The sequence below is a fragment of the Hyaena hyaena genome, unplaced genomic scaffold (assembly GCF_003009895.1).
Source record: "Hyaena hyaena isolate Hyena2069 unplaced genomic scaffold, ASM300989v1 scaffold_284, whole genome shotgun sequence".
Lineage (NCBI taxonomy): Eukaryota > Metazoa > Chordata > Mammalia > Carnivora > Hyaenidae > Hyaena > Hyaena hyaena.
Window position 1 is genome coordinate 774,032 of NW_024080913.1, and position 18,159 is coordinate 792,190.

Genomic DNA, 18,159 nt, shown 5'->3' on the forward strand with positions numbered 1-18,159 from the left:
CCCCCCCCCCCCCCCCCCCCGCCCCGCCATACTACTTTCAGGGAAGGTGGCAGCCTGGGGTTCAGGAAGAGCGTAGGTCACAGAGAAGGTCTGATCTGATAGTCGGGGTCTCCCCAGTGTTCTCGCTCCTGCCAGGGGGGTGTGCAGACCAGGGAGGTCCAGTGCTTGACCGCCAACCAGACCCTCAGTGTCCGATGCCCTCCTCACCTGCGGCCGGCCAGGAAACGACCCTGTAACAGCCAACCCTGCAGCCAGCGCCCCGGTAAAGAGCCCCCTCTTCCCCCTGACCCCCAACACGCTGGAGTTAACTGAAGTCTGGGGGAGATGAGAAAGGGCCAGGGGGTGTGGGCACTGCACCTCCAGAGGGAAGGGTCTGGGTGACTGTCTTGTGCCCACCGGCCTCCTCTGTCCCCAGATGATCAGTGCAAGGACAGCTCTCCACACTGCCCCCTGGTGGTACAGGCCCGTCTCTGCGTCTACCCCTACTACACAGCCACCTGTTGCGGCTCTTGCGCCCGTGTCCTGGAGCGCTCTCCCCCGGAGCCCGCCTGAAGTGAGTCCACGGGACCCTCTCCTCACGGTTTCCTCACGCCGCCATCAGTCCCCCGCCCATCGGCCCACTCTATCCTCTGGCTCTCCAGCCTGCCTAGTCTCACCAGGGATGTCCCCTAGGGTGGTTTGCAGGTGGCAAGGTGACCGTCACCATGTGTGGTTGGCTCTGCGTGGGGTGTGACGGGGTGTGTGTGCCTACGCCCCACGTGGGTATGTGGGTCCGCGTGGATGTGTGTGCTCACATACGTGCGTTACTTCTCACAAAAAGAAGTTAAACAAACTGAAGAGGAATGGGGAGGGGACCGTGCCTGCTGGCCTGAGACTTTTCTAGGCTGAGAGGAAGGCAAGTTTGCGGCTCCTTAGCGATCCAGACTGCCTGGCGACCGGCCTCCCCATCGACCCCGGCTTTGTGGCCTGCGCTTCGGTTCTCACCCGCAGGCCTCACATCTCTAAACCACCCCCTGGCCCCACACGTAGACTCTCTGTCCCTACCTCTCGTAGTCAGCTAGGGATGCGGTCAGCCACCGCCATTCCCACCTTACCCCGGGAAGAGAGACTACCTCCCCAGAGCGGGGGCCAGCTGGGCAGAGGACGGAAAAAAGAAAGTTTAGAACAAGACACCCTAGGCCCTGCTCGCACTCCCCACCTCCTAAAATGATTCCCACCCCAGAACTAATTTATTTTTTATTAAAGATGATTATGACAAATTAGAAAAAGGCTCTTTGTTGTCCTGATGGGAACCCAGCGGCCTGGGCCACCCAGACAAGCAGTGTGAGGTCAGAATGAGGGGTGGGACGGGGAACCGCGCCGACAGCCCAGGCGGAGACTCCGGGCCCAGAAAGGCTAGTGAGTGAGCCCAACCACGCAGAGGATCCTGGCCAACCGAGGCCCTGCAGGTCGGCCATTGACCGCTAGAGGTCACCACTTCTCCCACTTTAGGTAAAGAGTTGGGCGCTTGCTCCCAGAGCGGAGGGAAAACTGCAGGGCCCGTGGTGGGTTTCTCCGTAGGGTGAGTCTGTCTGAACGATCTCGGAATCTAGTGGCCCTGCTTCCAATATGGGGCTGCGTTGAATGGCAGCTGGCTTTTCAGGCGCCTTTTTTCCTGTTCTCTTACTTTGGCCCTGCCCACCTCCCCGATCTTTTCTGCTATCGTCTATTTATTTCTCTATTAAGATCTTGGTTTGTGATTGCTTTTGCTAGGGTAGGGGGAAATGAAGGGATGCCCCTCCCCCGTTCCCGCCGCGAAAACCGCTGGAGGAGGAGGAGCCTGGCCCTGCTCTAGCGGTGGAGGGCGGGGTTGGGGGCGGAGCCAAGGCAGTACTGGATGTCCTGCCAAAGACATTCTTCAGAGATGTATCACCCTAGGCTCCCTCCCTCCTTCGCCCTTGTCATCTCTCAAGGTAAATAGCTTGCAAGAGGTGGTGTGTGACTGAGCAGCCTTTTCCAGATAATACAGGCCCTTTCCCTGACCCCGGCAATTCTGAGGTCTGAGTCCAGGGTCTCCACTTCCGGAAGCCAGACTTCCCGGGGTCCCCGTGCCTGGGACAGGAAGGGGGGGCAGAGCAACAGAATCAGCCACCCGCATTAGAGGCAGCCGTCCTCCCGTCTCTGCACCTCCTCAAGTGTGGCCAAGACCATTAATCAAGGCCCGCGGAAACAACCGAGCTCAGCGACGACTCGTTCCTGAACACGCCAAGACCCCGTGAAGGATACGGGACTTCTCCGGCAGCTCTCTGGTGTCATACTGCTCCTTTGGCACTTAGACTCTCCTTGGGTTGGAAGTGGCTGAGAAGGAAGACTCTGGGCAACCTCTTGAGAGGAGAGTAGGTGGGGAAGGAGGCCCAGGGAGTGGAGGGAAAGGAAAATGAAACTGACTAGCCCAGAGGGAACGCGTGAGGAAAAAGGGTCCAAGGCAAGTCCGGTCTCAAAGTGTTTGAAGATACTGAGCCTGAAGAGGAGGTGGCGGACACGGTCCTCTCTTTAGTGAATCTGTGAGGGGATCAGAGATGTGGGGGACCAGGCACGTGGGACCTGAGCCAGCCCAGTAGATAGAGCTGAAGGCGGAGTCACAACATGGAGGGAGGGGCGGCGGTGACTAGCTGGGGCCCTCCCAGCGATTCCTGGAAGCTGCAGCCTGGGCGGTGGCCCCAGCTCAGCTGACTTCCCCGAAGTTCCCCTCCCTTTTAGGGCCTCTCAGGGCTGTTGCTGGGCAGGTCTGGAGTTGGCCTGAGCCTGAGAACCAATCACAGGTGGGGGATGCAGCCACAGCCCTTCTTAGGGCTCCCCCAGCTTCCGCACCTCCTTTCTCTGGTTGCCCCTGACCTCCCTCACAGCGACCAGCCTCTGACTTTTCAGGGTATGAGTTTTGTTGGGGAAGGGGGGGTTGCCCCCTTTACCCTTTGATTTTATTTTAGAGAGAGAGAGAAAAGAGCTTGAGCTGGTGGGGAAAGAGAATCGTAAGCAGGTTCCATGCTCAGCGCAGAGACTGACACTGGGCTCGATCCCATGACCTGGGATCACGACCTGAGCCAAAATCAAGAGTCAGATGCACTAGGGGTACCTGGGTGGCTCAGTGGGTTAAGGGTCCAACTTCGGCTCAGGTCATGATCTCGCGGTTCGTGGGTTCAAGCCCTGCATCAAGCTCTGTGCTGACAGCTCAGAACCTGGAGCCTGCTTCCGATTCTGTGGCTCCCCGGCTCCCTGCCCCTCCCCCACTCGCACTCTGTCTCTCTCAAAAAATAAACATTAAAAAGAAAAAAAGAGTCAGAAGCTCTACCGAGTCACCCAGGTGCCCCTCCTCTTTCATTTGAAAGCTTAAGTAGGATTCAGTGCAGGCCCTAAGGATTCTTTCCTCTGGTCACCGAAGTCAGTATGGGGTCAATGCAGGAGCTTTCCGGAAGGGGACTCTGACCCTGAGCAACCCTTTTTCCTCGTCCCATAGAAGGGAGTAGTGTGGCCAGACACCTCTCTGTTGACCTCTGAAACCCTCTAGAGGGACTTGGGAGAGAGGAAGCTGCAAGCCGAGGCCAGAGAGATGCGGTAGAGGGGCCCCCAGGCTGGGTGGGGGGGGGGGGGGGGGGGGGGGGGGAATTTGGGGAAGGACTCGGAGGAACTGGACCCCTGAGAACTGAGGTGGGGGTGGGGTGCTCACAGGAAAATTCTTGACGTGCACAAGAGAGCTCAAGCGTGCGAAGCCGGCCAGTGTCGTGCCGAGGGCTCCTCACGCCTCGGTGTCTGTGGGGGGAGGGGATCGTACTTCCGTATCAGTGTACTTGGGGGCATACTTATGAGGTCTCAGTGCAGTTAGGTCACAATTCGTCTCCCCTCCCCCGCCTCCCCGGGGTAACTACCCAACCCAATTAAGCTGCAGCCTTCAGACTAAATTTATCTCCTAGACTTCCCCAGCCCCCTGGGCCTCCCGGCAAGCAGGTGCTCACAGCTGCAGGGGTGGGTCTGTGGGGACCGATGCTCTTCAGGCCACCAGCTCAGTCCCTGCTAACTAGGAGTGAGGCAGAGCACAGGGCCCACCGGCTGGCCCCAGCGTGAATGTCTCAGCGGTGAGGCTCCCTCTTCCAGGAGCCCTCAAGAGCAGAAATAAGGTTGGAGGGTCTAGACAGCGGGAGGGCAGAGGAACAGCGTGAGAACGACGTGCAAGGAGGCGCTCCCCTCCAAGTTCTCTCCAACCACATCCTCTCTCCCTCCCTCTCGTCTCTCCCTCTCCCCCTGTGCCTAGTTTCACAAAGAGACTTCATTTCAATTTAACCCGCTCCCCCACCAGAGTGAATGGAATCAGGGAGACCTCCCCTCTCCGTGCACCACGGACAATCAAGGCTAAACTTGAACCACAGAGAATCACACCGGAATCACAGATTCTAGTTTGGGCGTTGAGTGGTGGGGCTGGAGGTTCCCCCGTCCCCACCCTCTCCTACCAAGATCGCTCAAATCCATCATCTCAGGTGCTGGGAGGCAGCTGGGGGTGGGGGGAGGAGTCAGGGCAGAGGGGGCTTATTTGTCACAGGCAGGTGATGAAGAGGTGTTAGCTTGAAAGGGTGCTGGCTGGGGGACTCTTCCACAGGAAGTAGAAAGCCTCAGGAAAGTACCTAAGTCTGAGGCTGTCAAGAGCAATAAACAGTTTGGGTTAACTTCAAACTAGGCGGGCATGAGGTCTGAATCAGACTTTGGGCACCTTGACCGCGGAGACTGGGGAAACTCTACAGGCGGTGTTTCGGGGTGGAGGTCTGAAGGTAGAGAGCACTTGAGGGAGGAATGTGCAAGAGTAACTCCAAAATAAAGTGTAGGGGGGCCCCCGGCGGTCAGGCCCCAGGGAAGCAACCAGCCACTGAGCTGAAGGCGAGGTGCAGAACGAGGCAGAAGGACCAGAGCCTGTTCTCACGCAGCCGTGGAGAACTGTTGGGGTGGCCCGGGAGAAAACCTCAGTAGTTAGAGGAGGAATGGGCTCAACTTCAGGGCCTCAGGGTGGGGTTAGGATGTACATGCTGTGCTCTACTGTGTTTTGCCTGAATGTCTGCTCTATGGGGGCACCTGGCTGCCTCAGCTGGTGGAGGATGTACTCTTGATCTCAGGGTCGGAGGTTCAAGCCCCACATTGGGCATAGAGCTTACTTTAAAAAAAAAAAAAAGGCACAGGTCTTTAGAACCTTTTTTTTCTTCAAAAAATTGTTTTAATATTTTTAATGTTTTATTTATTTCTGAGAGAGAGGGAGACAGTGTGAGCAGGGGAGGGTCAGAGAGAGAGGGAGACACAGAATCTGAAGCAGGCTCCAGGCTCTGAGCTAGCGGTCAGCACACAGCCTGACACAGGGCTTGAACCCATGAACCGTGAGATCACGACCTGAGCCGAAGTTGGACGCTTAACCGACTGAGCCAGTCAGGTGTCCCCAAAGTTTTTATTTATTTATTTATTTATTTATTTATTTATTTATTTATTTAGAGAGCGTGCAGGGGAGGGGCAGAGAGGGAAAGCATCCCAATCAGGCTCTGTACTGCCAGGGCAGAACCCAACTCGGGGCTCCAACTCACCAACCGTGAGATCATGGCCTGAGCCAAAATCCAGATTCAGGTGTTTACCTGACTGAGCCACCCAGGAGCCCCTGGTCTTCAGAACTTTGAATGAGGAGGAAAGGAAACAGGGAAAGACGGTGGGGCAGACTGAGTCGCCGCTGGGATCCCTGAGCTAAAAGGCATGGTGGCAAAGGCCCTGCCCTTGATGGGAGGGACAGAGTAGATCAAAGTGCCCCTCTGTTCGGCTCTCCCTCCCTCCCTACTACTGGTTCCCTGTTGCCTGCCTCCTCGTCACATACTGGGACCCCTCTTTAGCTCCAGTACAGGAATGAGCCACTGTTTTCTCTAAAGGACCAGAGAGCAAATATTTTGGGTTTGCAGGGCCATAGAATCTCTTTGTGATCAATCAGCTCTGCTGCTGCAACCAAAGCAGCCTGGGACAACAGGTAAACAAAGAGGCAGGGCTGTGTTCAACTCAGCCTTATGACACTGAAATTTCACGTAATTTTAGCATGTCAAAGGATTTTCCCCAATCACTTAAAAAATGAAAAAAGCACTCCTTGCTTGGCTTGCTGGCTGCGCAGGCGCCAGGGCGGCAGGCAGGTAGGTCACGGACCCTGGGAAGCTTTCTGTCTGGCTCAACTTCTGCTCTGCTGTCCACAGAGAGTCCCATTTGTGTCACCTCAGGCCTCCAAAATATAGCTGTAGAACCTTTCCAAGGTCCTATCTACCGATGTCTGCTTCCTAGTGGCTTCTCTTAGGGAATTCAGCAACTTGGAAATAGCTAATATAGTAAACCCTTAAGGGACATTTCCTGAAATTCCTAATGTTTGTATAGTGCTTTAAGGTAAAGCAATTATATATATTTTCTTTAAATCTTCACAATAATAGGGAAGACGGTTAAATCCAGGTTTACAGGGGAGAAAACAAAGGCTTGAGATCTAGGGTAGTCTTTTCACCCTTTAAATTCTACCTAATTCCTTTGTTGTTACTTAATTTCACTCCCATAGGGCACCCTTTATCAAAATACAGTAATTTGGGCCACAGTGATCCAGAACTTGGATGGCTTTAAGTGTTTTTGTCGTTTTCAAATGCCTTTCATTACTTGCCAGCATTTAAGGAAAATCCTATCTAAAATTTTTTTTTTAATTTTTAACATTTATTTACTTTTGAGAGAGAGACAGAGGCATGAGCAGGGGAGGGGCAGAGAGAGTGAGACAGAATCCTTAGCCATCTCCAGGCTCTGAGCCTGACATGGGGCTCGAACTCACAGACCGCAAGATCATGACCTGAGCTGAAGTTGGTCACCCAACCAACTGAGCCACCTAGGTGCCCCTAAATTTTATTTTTCACCCCCAAATTTCAGAGAATTAAAAATACTTTCAGGGGCGCCTGGGTGGCTTAGTGGGTTAAGCGTCCGACTTTCGCTTAGGTCATGATCTCGCGGTTCGTGGGTTCGGGCCCCGCGTCGGGCTCTGTGCTGACTGCCAGCTCAGAGCCTGGAGCCTGTTTCAGTCTGTGACTCCCTCTCTCTCTGACCCTCCCCTGCTCACGCTGTCTCTCTCTCTCTCCTAGAATAAAAATACTTTCAGGGGCGCCTGGGTGGCTTAGTGGGTTAAGCGTCCGACTTTCGCTTAGGTCATGATCTCGCGGTTCGTGGGTTCGGGCCCCGCGTCGGGCTCTGTGCTGACTGCCAGCTCAGAGCCTGGAGCCTGTTTCAGAGTCTGTATCTCCCTCTCTCTCTGACCCTCCCCTGTTCACGCTGTCTCTCTCTATCCTAGAAATAAATAAAAATATTAAAAAAAAAAATAAAAAACATTAAAAAAAAATTAAAAAAAATACTTTCAAATGTATTCAGTATTTTAGATACAAGGAAATCTGCAAAGCCCACCCCCTCCTGCCCCTCAACGGCTCACGCTCTCTCAAAAATAAATAAGCATTAAAATAATTAAACAGACACGGCCTTTAAGGTACACTGTCATGCTAACGTACACTTATGTATTCCCACTTGAGTCACAGTTTTCTCCATAAGACAAATTTTATTACTCAAAAGTTCTGTACTTAGAAGCAATGCAACTGCATTTCTTTTTTAAATAATCTTTATCTGGAGCACCTGGGTGGCTCTGTCGGTTAAGCGTCTGACTTCAGCTCAGGTCGTGATCTCGCGGTCCATGGGTTGCATTGGGGTCTGTGCTGAAAGCTCAGAGGCTGGAGCCTGCTTCACATTCTGTGTCTCCCTCTCTTCTCTGCCCCTCCCTTACTCAGGCTGCCTCTGTCTCTCTCTCTCTCAAATAATGAGTAAACATTAAACATTTTTAAAAAAATAACCTTTATTTAGGGCACCTGGCTGGCTCAGTTGGTAGAGCACATGACTCTTGATCTTGGGGTTATAAGTTCGAGCCCCACCTTGGGCGTACAGATTACTTAAAAATAAAATCTTAAATAAAATAGCCTGATTTGGGATTATTTACCAAACCCCTATTCTGTATTTGAAAGTTTTTTTTTTCATTCAAAACACTGATACATCCTTCATGGCTCATCATGGGAAGATAGAAGTCAGTCTCCTGTTGCAGGCCTGCCCCTCACTAACCAAACTCTGAGGTAGGGGAAAGGGTCAAGAAGCAGGGGCAGGGAATTTTCCTCCCCACTATTACCAAGCCCTTCCAACGCTGTTGTTCCTTAAAGCTGAAAACAAGCCACCTCATTTCAAAACACACACACACACACACACACACACACACAAAACCTCATTTCGACATGAAGTTATTTCCCTATTTCTATTTCTCTACTTTGCCTGATGAGGGATTTCTGAGAAATGAAGAAATGTCACCTCCCACAACCTCGGTCTGCAGTTTTGTTTTTGTTTTCTGAAATTCAGAGAGGGTTAGAGGAAAGGAGTATACTATATGCTATAGCATACAACGTTAACTCAGCACTTGACCACATAAGAGAAGTGCCCTTCCCAAAGCCCGTCGGCCTGGGTGGGCCCACCTTGCCTTAGATCTAGGCTTTCAGGGGCTAAGGAAATAAACAAGCTATCCTCAGAGGACATTCCAGTAACAAAGCCGTGAAACCTAACAGCTGCTTTTTACAGCCCAGCTGTCCCTCCTGTCCACCGCTCCCAGCAAGGACTGGACACGGCTAGGAAGTGCTCCAGGCAACCTCAGGAGTGCAGGTGCCAGCTGGGGGGGTGGGGAATCCATGGAAGATCTGAGCATAGAAACCTGGAAGGCAAGGTTTCCTAGGTGAAACCCCTACCTCTCCCCAAAGTCTGAACACCTGAGAGTCAGATCAGCCAAGGAGGGGAGGCTAAAATGGGTAGTAACTTGTTTTTGAAAACAGCTCCCCGTACTAGACAAGAAAACTAACTTTTCTGGGGGCTTGGGGGGCACAGAACTGAAGACATTTCTTACAGCCATGTGGAAAAGTCCTCTAATCCAGGATGAAACCCAGCAGTTAAACATTCTTTTCCTGGCCTGCTTCCTGGGCTGGCTCTCCCAGAGCACCTCGCCCGGCTGACTTGAATAAACACACACATGTGACCGCGGGCGGGCGGGAAGAAAACCAAGTGGGGGTGGTCAAATTCTGAATGGAATGCAGCCCCAGCTAGTTAGGGGGCCCAGGCTAAGACCTCTGGCACTGGCTGCAGATTTATACAGGCAGTGAAGCCAAAACAATGAGCTCATGGGCAAGAATGCAGCCCGTGGGGAAGCCTGGGCAGTCAGCACAAACTGGTTTTTTACCCAGGATGGGAAGAGCTGTAATCAAGTCTCCCACGGGAATAGGATTAGGGAGAGTGGAGCCACCACCATTCAGTATCTTGGGGTCCAGTTAAATAACCTTTGGAGGCTGTACTTTATTACCAGTCTGTTCTCTAGGGCACACAGCACTCTTGGGTCTGTATTTGAAAAGTTGGTTCCTTTCCCTGGCTGGGGGAACCTGGCGTTAAAGGACCGATGGCTGGTGAGACGTGTGAGTGCGCTACCCTAGGTGACGTTCTGAAGACTCTTCAAAACAACTAGGTTCAAAGCAGGTCTGCCAAAGCCAGTGGCTACACCAAGGTCCAGTGGTGGCTGTGATCCCAGAGATACTGTGTATTCAGGGCCACGACTTTAACCGTGGCGGAGAAAACAATCAATGGAGTCGATCTTCTCTACTTCCCAGAGAAACACCATCCACCCAGCTGTGTGTCACACCAATTCAGACTTTTAATACTAAAGACACATCTTTTTTCCCAGGGTTTTTCATTTTTTTAAATGTTACTTATTTTGAGACAGAGCACGCGCACACAGGCAAGCCAGGGAGGTGCAGAGAGGGAGAGAATCTCAAGCAGGATCCATGCTCAGCACGGAGCCTGATGCAGGGCTCAATCCCAGGACTGTGAGGTCATGACCTGAGTTGAAATCAAGAGTTGGGCGGAGCCACCCAGGCGCCCCTCATTATTTTTACATAAGGCCCCAAATGGAAGGAACTGAAGAGATACTATATTTGGTAGCTATGTATGATGAAGGGGAAGGAAGGGAGGGAAGGAAATGAGAAGAAAAAATAATGATCTACACCTCTTCCCCCCTCCCTCCACACACCCCCCCCTCCCACTCCTGGAAGTTCTTTCCCAACTATGCTTCTGTGTATGTTTATTTCCTAACTCATTCTTTAAGGTTCAACCTCAAATGTTTATCTTTAATGTTTCTTCCCCCCTGAGAGAGAGAGCACAAGCAGGGGAGGGTCAGAGAGAGAGAGGGAGATAAAGAATCTGAAGCAGGCTCCAGGCTCTGAGCTAGCTGTCAGCACAGAGCCTGATGAGGGGCTCGAACCCATGAACCGTGAGATCATGACCTGATCTTAAGTCAAACGCTTAACTGACTGAGCCACCCAGGAGCCCCTCAAATGTTTCTTTTGAAGCCTTGACCATCTGCTTCCAGAAGTGGTCACCCTGTTTTGTTCCACCTTTTATCTTAGACTATATTTATCGTAGCACTTTATGCAACATATTCTAGTTATTTTTGTCCATAGTTATCACTTCTACTAGATTATAAGCTTTGACATCTTGCCACCATTGCTTTCTCATTCTACCATTTTGTGATACATTCGATTCTTTGGCACATGTTCCCTGAGAAGAGACATCCTCTTACATAACCATACTATGATACACTCAGTAAATTTACAGTACCACTTAACATAACCCATGTTAATATTTCCCCAGTTGTGCACATTATAGTTTTCACCTAGGCTCCAATCAAAGATTGTCTACAATTAGTGCCATGTGTCTTTCCCATTCCCCCAACCCCCCACCATTTTAAAAGCAGGCTCCATGCCCAATGTGGGGTTTGAACTCACAACCCTGAGATTGAGTCCCATGCTCCACTAACCCAGCCAGACACCCCTTTCCCTAGTTGTTTTTGCTTTCTTGAGGGAAAGAATTATTCTCTTTATAACCCCAGCCTCCAATAGTGCAAGGTAAACAGCAAGCATTCACTGCCACTTAATGGGTAAATCAAGAGGCTCAACAAACATCTGGTTGCCTAGAGCTCATTAACTGCCCCAGCCCGCTGCGCAGCTGAGCCTTTCTCAGTAAAGGAAGGTAATCCTTGACAGGAAATGAGGCAAAGCGAGCAAGAATACAGAAGCCCATGGCAGAGACAAGCCATGGAAATGGAATCTTGGAAGGGGTAAAATCTGCAATAGTGTTCTTGGCCCTCACGGATGTCCCGCCAGTTAAGAATTACAATTCTACTCAGGTGAAGAAAGGAACTGCAAAGGGAAAGCAGGTCTGGTGTGGGTCCAGAGAACTGCATGTATTTTTTTTTTTTTTTACCTCACAAGAATCAGGAGTAAAGAACACTGAATTCTCAGGGCGCCTGGCTACCTCAGCTGGTGGAGCCTGTGACTCTGGATCTCAGGGTAGTAGGTTCAAGTCCCATGTTGGGTGTTGAGATTACTTAAAAATCTTTTAAGGGGTGCCTGAGTGGCTCAGTCGGTTAAGCGTCCGACTTCAGCTCAGGTCATGATCTCACAGTTCATGGGATCAAGCCCCGCATCAGGATCTGTGCTGACAGCTCAGAGCCTGGAGCCTGCCTCGGATTCTGTGTCTCCCTCTTTCTATCCCTCCCCCATTTGTACTCTCAAAAATAAATGAACATTAAAAAAAGAGGAAAAAAATCTTTTAAGTAGGCTCCACGCCCAACATGGGGCTTGAGCTCATGACCCTGAGATCACCAGTTGCATGCTCTATCAACTGAGCCAGGTAGGTGCCCCGAAAATAAAATCTTAAAAAGAAAACAAAAAACACTGAATTCTTAGGTCTGTTTCATCTGCTGGAGACATATTGCCAACCCTCTTCTTTCCACATGCTTCACATAACTAAGATAACACTAACAACCCGGAAACTAAGAAGGTCCAGTTAAGTTTTCAAATCTGGACAAGGAGAAGGCTTTGATTGGTGCGGTAGGGTTCAGAAGACAAAGTTCTCTAATCATTGAACAAGTGGGGCCAAAGAGAACCAGGGATAATGGAAGAGTGATCACCTTGAACTCCAGGAATAAAGAGCCCATGCTCTGGGTATCTGGCTGGAGCCATGCTCCACACCATTTTATCAGTTAATTTTCGTAAAATCCACCAGCTGTTCACAACTGCTTTAAAGTCTTCTGAAAGGAAATTGTATGAAGTAAGAGGTAGCCCCAAAGTTGCAAAAACAGGAACTGAAAGACAAAGTCTTGGTTGTGTCGAATGAAGGGAAGTGTTGAATACTTTGACTCCCTCAGCGACTCGTGTTACCTGGTTACCATTTGAACCAAGTTTTTAATAAGGTGTTCAACTAAGGAGCTAAAGATGTGAAGCCACAGAACGGCTTCACATCACAATCTATCAGGGGGAGCAACAGCACTGTGTAGAACTCAGCGGGGGCCGAGACGCGGATCCATGGGCCCTAGGCTCCCCTCCCTCTGGCTCTCTGCTCAGGGGCGCACTGGCATGTATCGGCTTTCTCTGTAAGGAGAGAGATTTGCAGTCTGCTGGTAGTCAGGCTCCAGAAAGAGGCGCGTTCCCAAGCAGAAATGTACTTTTAAAGGCATAAAAAGCACAGAATCCTGTTCGGACAATTAACATTTGGTGCTCAGGGCTTAGAACCAATATGCAAACTTCCTATTTGCACATTTCCATGGTGATTCAGCTCCCTTCCTTTCAACGTAGTTGAAGATAAAGGCAGGATAGGGTTTCTGTAATTTAACTGCTTATTCCCCACTTCTGTTTTGAGGAAAGGGGCAAAGTACTGAAACATTAGTACATGACAAGAATCTTATGAAAACTCTTAAACTGTGGATGTGAATTCTTCTAGCTCCTTCGTCTGAAAAGGCTGAGATGTGGAGATACCGTAAATGCAGTAACGAACCAGCTTACCTCAAAATCACACCAGCACGTGGTGGGCTAAAAGAAAATCCAGGACAAGGATTTTGATTCTCATATTAAAATGTTCAGGAATTCCTCCAAAGCACAGCAGTAATGCATTTTAAAACCCAACGCCTCTAATTTCAATGAAAACGGTTATTCTGAAGGAACTAGCCTTTGCTCTAAAGCAAATCAGCTTTATGGGGCTTCGGCTGGTTAACTCACCTATGCTTATCTGCTCAGCTGACTTCCCTAAAAAGGCCTGCCTAAGTGGGGGGAAGGAAGACAGTCATCGATTAGAAAACACCCGTACCACACCTTGCATTTGAATAAAAGATTTATTATTTTCTTCTCAGGAAAAACAGGAAGTTAGGGAAACACACTACATTTTACAGCCCACATTAATCTGTAGTTGGTCCGGACCCGTCCTGGCACAGCTGTCCGCAGCACGAGCTGTTTAACCAGAACCAAGATGTTCACCCCCAAAGAGTGGAACATGGGCACTAGCGGACTGCATGTTTTTCCCTGAGAGAAGCAGAAGAGAAGCTGCTGCGAGCCAGCGCCCCACACGCCCCCTCCCCTTGCCATTCCAGAGGACTTGCCTGAACTCTGCGGCTCGTCAGCACTTAGAACACGTGCCTCTTCTCCCTAGAAAACCGCCCAACCTTCCCCAGAGCACCTGGGCTGAGCCCTCAGTGCCCCTGACCCGAAGTTTCATGAAGACCCTCCTCTACATTTCAGCAGTCATACCCAGAAAATCGGGAAGTGGGTTCCCTAAACTCCACCGATTTCCACCTACGCGCTTATTTCCACAAGTGGAGATGGGGAGACAGGCCTTTTAGTCACCTTTACCAGATCTTCAGATCAATTAAAAACTACGTAAAGTGCTTTTAGGTCCTTAGAGATAGACAGGACATAAATAAGTGGTTCGTGATCAAGGATGATAAATACACAAGTAAAAATAGCTCTAGCTAGATGACCGTATGGCTCGAAGATGGGGAGGCAGGGCAATCCTTCCCTACTTATTACATTCTTAGTCATTTTATTCATGCCTATTTTCATCTGGAGTCCAGAGACCAAAGGTTACATTCCGAGGATGAAGCTTTCAAATGCCCCTAGGTCTACTGCAGAAGCCTTCTTCAGTTGGCCAGTTTTTATAGAACTCGGAGGCCTAACAGAGCCCATCCCTTTCTAGAATTTTAAATGAGCATTTTCAAACACAAAGGAACCTAGAGAAAGTCACATCATCTGTTGTCCCCTTCTCTGAAAATCCCTAAAGGGACTTTAAAAACTCCCCCCCCACCCCCCCCACAAAGACAGGATAAAAGAGTAACTGAAAAGGTACCAAAGGAAAAGAGATTCCTCCCACCATCGGTCTGTTATGGTCATGGTGCCCACTTTACTACCTACCATCTCCCAGGGACAAAATTCATTAAGGATGAAAGTCTGTGGTCTCTTGTGGGAGGGAGGGGGTTACTTAGGGTTCTTAGTGCCAAAAACTAAAAGGGCTAGTGAGAGGTCAGGGATGGCATGGTAAGAATGTAGGAATTGACGTAACTATTTGTAGAAAGAGAACAAGCAGCAAATAAACAGTCTGATAAAACATCAAGCCTGAAATCCAGAGATGCCAATGCAAAAATTTGAACAAAGTTTGGGAATCACTGATAGAAACGAAACGTAAGTATTTGTTTTATTGATAGGCTTAGACCTGTGTTTAACAAGCAAGCCTAATAATAGCACCATGGTTAGACTATAAGCCTGCTTTTCCAAGCCATCATTTTACAATTAAGCAAACAAGGGATCAAATGTCTCTCACACACCTGATGGGATCTTTTCATACACATACTATTAGCAAGTCCCATTTGGAACAGCTGGAAATCTTTTAGCAAAAGCTTTGAAGATGAGCTCATAAACTCCATTTAAATGTCCCCAATTAGGCCAAATGGAAGGAACTCAAATGAGTAGCTGCCCAATCAGAACCCATTAATGGTTCTAGGTCATCAGCCCGCCCCGCCCACCAAACTTACAACTCCACCTTGACTCAATTATTGAAACCCCACATGGAAGTGAAAGGATGAACTTCCATTCAATGTCTCAGTCGCAGTTAAAAAAAAAAAATCTAAGGAATACTTACCAGATCAGACAGGAAAATTAAAGTCTGCATAGTTAGGAATCAGAATTGCTCCACTACAACCAAGTTGCACACACTTACACCAACCGGTTCTGTATACAATCTATGAGGGACCAGGACAAAATTTAGAATAGAAAAGCTGTAAGAAATAGACTCCTAACTACAGAAGTTGAAAATCTGAAACAGGTATGAAAAAAGTAATGTATTTTGAGATTTTTCATCCCTTTACATTTCAAAATACGTTTTACTTTCTGTAAAAATATATACAATTTTTACAGACAAATACAAGGTGTTGTTTTAAAAATTGAGGATATTTTCATATTTGCAACTGTCATCATTGAGCCTTAAGTCAAGTATTCTTGGCCATTACTAGGCTAATAAACCACTCAAACCAAGCCAAAGTAGAACAGGTATAAAAAGTCCTGAGCACTTGGACTTTCAAGAAGTACACCTGGGAAGAGCTAATTGCAGAGAAAAAGCTTCCCTTCACACTCTGTTGTACAGTACTGAGGCTTCTAGTCATAGATCTATTTATTACCTGTAGCTCAAATCCATTTTCTACAGATCATTGCCATTGTTAGTGCTTCTCTTTTAACACTATAAGAAGTTAATTATTTCGGTGGGCATATTTAATGGACTCTATGACTAGCCTGGCTACTGGCCACTCTCCTGTTCTAGAAAAGGAAATCAAGTGTCTTCCACCTTGCCACCTTCACTAAATCTAAAAGTCCTCCTCCATCTTCTCCCAGGTTGCCTGTTGCCGAAATTGAACCTTGCTTTAGACAGTGACGCTTCAAGGAGGTCTACTTCCTCCATGTATTTATTCCTGTCAGCCATAATCCTCTTGCCACTTGCTCTTCTAGTTGCTAGAGCAGAACTCTTGGAGGTTACAGCCTGGACAGCCTGAAGTCCAACTTCATAAATACATTTGATTCACAGCAGTTGTTATGTGAGTTTGGTTGCCTGGGGTTGGTTAAGAGTCAATTATTGCACTTAAAAGGCTATCTTATTAGATATGCCAAACCAGCTCCTACTCCAGCAACACCTGCAAAAGCCAGCAGCACATTTCTGATGCCACCTTCTAGGTCCTCTACATGGAAGAACTCCACAAACCCATCCTAGAAAACAAAAAAGGAAAATATATTTTCAAGTATGGGTTTCCAATGGCTTCAGAACACGATTCATAAAGAAAGAGGAATTAAAATATCTAAGCCCCCCCCCCCCCCATAACGAACCAGATATTATTTACACCAGACTACAAAAGACCAATTAAGGGCGGGAGCACTCAGAAACGTTGTTTACGGTCACCCCCCAAATGATTCTTACTTTTTCATAATTTGAGTCCACGGAAGAGCACCCGGCCGAATTACGATACCAAAAGCAATAGTTTCAACAGCGAGTAAAACAGGTCACAGAGGACCGGGATTTTTGATGCACGAATTCGAGACAGCCATGCCACACTACCGCTGTGACCCTCCGCTTACATCAGTACTGGGCAAACGGGTCCGTAAGTCAGCGCCCGCAACCCCGGCCCTTCTCCGCCGGCCCCCCCTTCCGGGTCCGCTCCGGAGGGGGCCCCTTCGCCCTCCAAGCGAACTTACCCAGCCTCTTTGTTTGACCAGCCACTCTCGTTTTGTCCTCACGAGAACATCTGTGATGCTTTCCGCTAATGGTTCGATGCAGCTTTCTTGGTTTATACTCTTCAAGTGTTTGGCCACAAAGGCACCGAAAGAAATAAGAGTCACAATCCTGCCCCAGTTTGTTACTCCGTCACTGAAAACGTGGGCCATCACTCGGGACAAAGATTTAACATCGTCTTCGTTTTTGATGTCCAGTTTCCGAAGCATGCCTGGAGGAAGACAAGCACGCAGGTGCTCACGGCCTCCTTTGTCTAGAGCGGCGCGCAAGTCGCCCGCCCACCCACGGCGGGGGAAGTCGCCCTCTGGGGGTCTAGAGAACTAGGGCCGACCCCAGCCGAAAAAGGGCATCCCACCCTTTCCGGGCTTTGAGCAGGGCTGCCGTGAGCCCAGAATTCACATGGGCGGAAACACTGACTCACGGCCAGAATATTCTGGTTTCGGAAATCGATTGCGAGGCGTTTCAACACGGACTTGTTTTCGGTTTCCACCCCCACTCGGGGTGTGTGTGTGTGTGTGTCCAGGGACAGGTGACCCAGGGCGGCGCAGCCTCCACGACCCCCTTACCTTGGAAGGCCGTCTCGTGGTTGCGCTGCACGCCGTCGCCGACCCGCCGGAGGGTCTCTAACGCCTTTCGGCTGGCCGTCCCGGACCCGCCCAGTGGCTTCGCGTCCTTGGCGCCGGTCGCCTGCTCGCGAAGGTATCGAGAGATGATCTCCAGCGACTGCCGGAACAACTCGTCGTCCTCCTCCTCTGCCGGGGGTGGCGTCGAGGGCAGTGAGCCGTCCGTGCCAGGGCCACCGCTGGCCTCCCCGACCAGCTCCAGCAAAGGCAGGACGGCCGGCCGCTTCCCCAGGGGCTCCGGCTCGTACCCGTCCAGCTCTTCTTCGGGCGACATGATGGCGTCGGCCGCGGGGCCGTCCATCTCTTCGGGCGGCGGCGCACAGCGGGTGGCCGCGAAGAGCAGCAGCTTCGGGGGGGTCTCCGTGACGTCGGGGCCCTCGGCGCCAATGGGCGAGGGCCGCGCGACCCTCCGGGCTTCGGGCGCGAGAGTGGCCGGGGGGCTCGCGCCGACGCTTCCGCCAATCACCGCACCGGCTTCCCCTCCCCCGCCCTCCCGCCGGCCCGTGGCCTCCTTCCCCACGGCCAAAAGCCGCCCTCCCGAAGAGGAGGCGCCGCCGCTCCCGGCCCCCAACCCGGCCCCCCCACAGTAGAGGTTGAGTCCAATTACGGCGTTTCTCTTGAGGCCAAACATCGTGAGTTGCTGCTGCCGCCGCCGCCGCCGCCGCCTCCTGGGTGAGAAAAATGGGGGAGGCCCTGGCTCCTCCGTTGAAGGAAGCGGAAGTAAGGAGTGAGAGAGCCTCTCCTATATCAAGGTTTCAGGGCCAGTCCTGCGCCGTGGCGTCAGCAAATCTTTTTTTAAAAAAGGGGGGAG

At 50.4% G+C, this 18,159-nt stretch overlaps 2 protein-coding genes across 3 annotated transcripts in view; one reads left to right on the forward strand and one right to left on the reverse strand.

Annotated features, from left to right (window-relative positions):
• The window catches only part of ADAMTSL4 (ADAMTS like 4), a 10,790-nt gene extending 9,528 nt beyond the window's left edge, over positions 1–1,262 (forward strand). Inside the window, exons 17-19 of one of the 2 annotated variants that reach the window (XM_039246327.1) lie at positions 118–262; positions 416–553; positions 821–1,262. In XM_039246327.1, the coding sequence (XP_039102258.1) occupies positions 118–262; positions 416–552 (282 nt within the window). In that variant the 3' untranslated portion in view covers position 553; positions 821–1,262. Of the gene's footprint in view, positions 1–117; positions 263–415 lie in introns of both variants that reach the window. The other variant, XM_039246326.1, reaches the window with a different exon arrangement.
• A 13,359-nt stretch (positions 1,263–14,621) lies between these two features.
• On the reverse strand, positions 14,622–18,095 carry MCL1 (MCL1 apoptosis regulator, BCL2 family member). Its single transcript, XM_039246295.1, has 3 exons — positions 17,292–18,095; positions 16,689–16,936; positions 14,622–16,205 (listed from the first exon to the last, which is right to left on the reverse strand). Exons 1-3 carry the CDS (start codon positions 17,977–17,979, stop codon positions 16,089–16,091), a joined length of 1,053 nt encoding a protein of 350 aa, XP_039102226.1. The 5' UTR covers positions 17,980–18,095; the 3' UTR covers positions 14,622–16,088.
• Positions 18,096–18,159: the final 64 nt, after the last annotated feature.